Source organism: Miniopterus natalensis, chromosome 17, assembly GCF_054644295.1.
Source record: "Miniopterus natalensis isolate mMinNat1 chromosome 17, mMinNat1.hap1, whole genome shotgun sequence".
In the NCBI taxonomy this organism is placed as follows: Eukaryota; Metazoa; Chordata; class Mammalia; order Chiroptera; family Miniopteridae; genus Miniopterus; species Miniopterus natalensis.
The window spans coordinates 43924731-43929390 of NC_142097.1; the positions used below are offsets into that span (position 1 = coordinate 43924731).

Below are 4660 nucleotides of genomic sequence, written 5' to 3' on the forward strand. Positions count from 1 at the left end.
GAGCAGTGCCTCTGGGGTGGGCCCCACTTGCAGGCAGGGTTTGCATCAGGACTGCCCCTCCCCCCAGCCCCCCATGAACCCAGCTGTGCTGAGGTCACAGGTCAGCGCCAGGACCCTGTAGTCTGGGCTTTCTCGGAAAACCTTGCCAAGGAGCCAAGCGCCTCTAATAGCTTGGAGCCTCTAAAAGCTCTGACCACAGCTCAGCTCGCTCCCTGCAAGCCCTTTGAAGCCCTTCCTTCGAACTTGCTTTGCATATTCTGGTCAGATCTGAATCAGACTAGCAGGAATTACCCTCTCGGTACAGTCTAGGGGCTGCCAGAGCTTGTAAGTGACGTGAAGAGGAGTCTGAGGACGCCAGGGCAGCAAGGGGGCAGAGCCACAGAGGGTGGCTGCGCCCTCCCTCCTCCCCTTGGTGCAGAGTGTGGGTGTGGGTGAAAGAGAAAGCAAGACCGAGAAGGCTCAAGTGTTTTTCATTAAAAAATAGTGCTCTTTATTATAAATTACTGAAATGTTTCTTTTTGAATATAAATATAAATATGTGCAAAGTTTGACTCGGGTTGGTATTTTGTCAAGTTCTTCAAGCATCTAACAGCCTTGAAGGCCTGGGTGGGGGGAGGGGAGAGGACTGGAGGTGGAATCTTTATAAAAGACAGAGTGATTGAGGCAGATTGTAAACATCATTAAAAAACAAAACAAAAACCAAAGGAACAGGAAAAAAAACAAAACACAAAAAACCCCAACACACAGCTGCCCCATCCAGACCAATACCTGACACAGAAAACTTTGTGTTTGTTTAGCTCCCCTCCCTTCCCCCCAAAAAACAATTCCAGGTAATTCCATCGCTGCTACATTCCCGTTAAGTTTTCGCTGATCAGTGCTATGGCAGAGCAGAAGCAGCCTGGTGGCAGGTGCCCTGGCCTCTGAATGACTCCGCATGTGCCCCTGCCTCTAGGTGAGGAGGGGGCGCTGTGCAGGACCTGGGGGGGGGGGCGCGGGTGGGATGTGGGACCTGGTGGCTGTGCTCTGGCTGGAGCCCGGGCACCAGGAGGCACCTGTGACAGGCCAATACCAGCTGGGCTCTTTTGTCCAGTGCTCAGCTGGAAGGCGTGACGGTCCATCTCTGTGCCCACCTCCCATGATGAGTGGCCAGCTGCCTGCCCTCTGAGAATCCCTTGGCCTCTGCCTGGATTGGCTGAGTGTGTGGCTTCTTGTGTGCCAGTCCCTATCCATGGGACAGGGAGCATTTAAGGCAAATCTCCGAGCCAGACATAGGAGGCTCGAAGTAGAACCCTCCATCTTCTCTGGCCGGGTCAGGGGTCAAAGATGGCTCATCTCCTCCACCCCCCCAGCTCCCAGGTGCTGGAAGGTGTAGCCTTGAGTGGGGAAAGAACTGACCAGCCTGTCCATTCCCCCCTCCCAATGCCACTTCCCCCTTAAAACGGGGAAAGGGCCCTGGACTCTTGGGCACTCCATAGACTCTAGGACTTGTGTTTCCAGGCGGCTGTCCCAAGGGGGAGGGAGCAGGACGGCCCCCTTCAGGTCACCCCTTGTCCTCCCCAGAGCCAGGGAAGGAGCATGCAGCCAGCACCCTCCTCGCCTGGGCTGGGTGGTGGGAATGGCCATTTCCTTGGCCAGCCTGCAGCCCTGGGGCTCTGAGGCCCCTTCTCTCGTCCACCCTTTCCCAGGCCTGAGACGCGCTCAGGGTTCAAGCCGTGTTTTAAAACCAAATCAAAGAGCAAACAAGTTCCGTTGGAAAGTTTGCAGATTCCCCGGCAGTTCTCACTAGTTCAGCACTCCGGCAGTGTCCCGGTCTGGAGGTGCACCGGCGCGAGGAAGTGGAGCGGAGAGGAAAATCAATCCACTGCTATCGCTGCCCTGGTCCCATCGGGCCACCTGGCTCCGCGGGAGAGGCTGGAGTGGCGGAGGGGCGCTCAGGTGGCACTCCCCTGCCCTCAGACGCCTTCCAGGTCCTGCCTGCCCCATTCTCAGGGGGCAGGGCCGGCGGGAGGGGCCTGTCCGACCCCCTGGTTCACCCAGAGCAGCAGGACTCTGTGGGCTGGATTCTTGTGCTTGTGCCATGTGCCACGGAGGCGAGGAGACCCAGGCCCCTCCGCCCCCCGACCCCTGCCCTTTCGCTCTTTAAAGTGGAGCATCGTACTGGTCCAGGAACTCCCGAATGGGTCCGGGCAGCTGGGTGACCTTCTCGTAGGAGTCCAGGTGGCCGTTGACGGTCTTCCGACAGAGATGTTGGAGAGTGGCCACGTTGGAGGAGAGGGGCCGGCTCAACACCAGCGGGATCTTCTCGCCCCCGGAGTAGATGTAATAGGCTCTCCTGGGGGGGCTCCCCGGGAGCGGCTGTTCTGGCACCTCAGAGGTGGGTTCAGTGGGTGGCGAGGGGAAGGAGGGGGGGCCGGGGGGCGGCATGTAGTGATGCACCAGCTTGAGCACGCAGTCGAAGCGGGGCACGGGCTGGGTGCTGCGGGGGTCGCTCTGCAGGGAGAAGCTGCCCCCCTCGCACTGGATGCGCAGGTTCTTGGTCCCCGACTGGGTCTTGACGCTGAGCGTGAAGAAGTGGCGCTGGTCCGAGCTGTCGCGGATGAGGAAGGTGCCGGCGGGCTCGGCGCTGAGCAGCAGGTTCGCCTCGCCGCCCGTCACCGCGCTCCAGTAGAAGCCGCTCTCCTGCAGCTTGCGCACCGCGTTCACCACCAGCTGGTACTCGCTCTTGGAGCTGAAGGTCTTGAGGCGCAGGCTGGTGTCCAGGGGGCGGCTCATCCCGGCGGCGGGAAACTTGCTGTGGGTGACCATGGCGCACGGAGCCAGCGTGGACCTGCGCGGCGGCGGCTGCAGCTGCTCGGCGGCCTCCGCACAGCGGCCGCTACTGCATCCCGGGGGGCTGCGGGGAGGAAGGAGGGCGCCGCGTGAGTGCCCCGAGCCCTCCAGCGCGCCCGCTGCCCCGGAGGGCCTCTCGCCCGGGTCCCCATTCCCACCCAGGCACCCCGAGGAGCACGCCTCGCTCTGGTCCCCGCCGCTGCCGGCCCGGGGGGGGGTCGGGGGGGGCCGCTTCAGGCAGCCCCTTCCCCAGCGCGCACTGGCAGGGCGCCGAGTGGGAAACTCGGGCGCGGAAGTTGGGTCTCCAGGAGCGTGGCTGGGGTGGGGAGCAGAAAAGGGGCCCCCGGGACACTCTGGGCGCCGCTCAGTCCGGTGGCTCTGAGCGGCGGGGACGGAGAAATCCGAGGCATTGGGGGGTGGAGGGGGGGTGCGCGCGCGGGGAGGGGGGGCGGGAGGACTTGAGAAGCCCGAGGGCCCAGCCTGGGTATTCCGGGAACCTGGGATCTCCGACTTCCATCCGCTCCGTCTCCTACCTCGTCCCCCCCCCCCTGCCGGGAAAGACCCGGGAAAGGGAGGGGAAACCGGGAAAGCTCCCGGGACTAGCGAGGGCCACCCCCCTCCGCACCGCGCCCCTCCTCCCTTACCTGATCCCAAACTGAAGTCTCGGGCCTCGGGGCTGAGCCTCCTACGGTGCCCAAGGCGGAGCGGCGGTCCGCGCTGCGCCCAGATGTTGGCGGCGGTCAAGTCCACAATGCGGCCCGCGCGCGGGAGTCCCGCGGGCTCGGCCGGGCCGTGCGCCCGCCCTCTGCGCGCCGCGGGGTCGGCGGGGCGGGGGGCGGCGAGGGGCGGCGGGCGGCGGGCGGGCGGCGTGTGCGCCGGAGTCGCGGCGGCGGCGGCAGCGCGGAGAGTCCGAGTCGGAGACGCGGCCGAGGCCGCGCTCGCGGGTATATACTCGGCCGCCCCGCCCCGCCCCCCCGCCCCCCCCGATTCCTGGAACTGCGTGGCCGGCCTTCTTGTAATGTTTAGTCACTACGCGCAGCAACGAAAGGCTGCGCGGCGGGCGAGGGCGGGGCCGGCCGGGGGCGGGCCGCCGGGCCGCGCGCAGACAAAGCGCGGCGCTCGCGGAGGGCGCCGGCGGGCGCGGCGCCAGGCCGGGCGCGTTCCTGGCAGCGGCCCCTCCCCCCGCGCTCCGCCCCCAGCTTCTCATTCACACTTTGCTCCCTCCCTTCTAAGAAGCCTGCTTTCTGGCAGAGGCGGGGGCGCCGCGCTCCGGGCGCGCGGGCAGTTCCAGGAGGTCGGGCCGGAGAGGCTCTCGGCTTCCCTTCCCTTCTTCTTGGACCTCGAGGGGACACCCCCCCGCCCCCACCCCGGCTCGCGCCCCCTCCCCCCCCCCCCAGGAGGCCCCGGCCGGCCACAAGGGAACTGGGGACACTCCAAAGCCGGGCTGTGAAACTGAGGCCGGATCTCGGAGTTGGAGAGGGTGAGGGCGAGCGACGGGCCCCGTGGGCACGTCCCCGAGGCGCAGCCCGAGTCCCGGGGCTGGAGGGGACGCGGCGTGAGTGGCAGCCGTCTGGCCTCCGCGCGTGGCCCGCTGCCAGTTTCTCCGCCGACGCCAAGGGTGCCTCCTCCCACCACCCAAACAAACAAACGCACGAACAGACAATAACCGCTCTCACACCTCTCGGTCGCCTCCAAACCTGCGTGGTGCCGCGTGGCTCCGGCCAGGTGCTCTCTTGGGGCAGGACGGGCCCGAGGGCGAGCGAAGCCCGCACCCCGCGCCCCGCGTCCGCTAGAGGGCGCCCTGGGGTGCCCCAGGCGGAGCGGAGCTTGG

General features: G+C 65.8%; 1 protein-coding gene across 1 annotated transcript; it reads right to left on the reverse strand.

The window, feature by feature from the left end:
* Positions 1-464: 464 nt before the first annotated feature.
* SOCS3 (suppressor of cytokine signaling 3) lies at positions 465-3630 on the reverse strand. Its single transcript, XM_087825701.1, has 2 exons — positions 3474-3630; positions 465-2893 (listed from the first exon to the last, which is right to left on the reverse strand). The coding sequence occupies exon 2, from the start codon at positions 2803-2805 to the stop codon at positions 2140-2142; it is 666 nt and encodes a 221-aa protein (XP_087681827.1). The 5' UTR covers positions 2806-2893; positions 3474-3630; the 3' UTR covers positions 465-2139.
* Between the last annotated feature and the right edge of the window lie 1030 nt (positions 3631-4660).

What these genes read in the sequence shown, in the direction of transcription:
- SOCS3 (XM_087825701.1), bottom strand. Translation starts at nt 2,805, where the DNA reads ATGGTCACCCACAGCAAGTTTCCCGCCGCCGGGATGAGCCGCCCCCTG.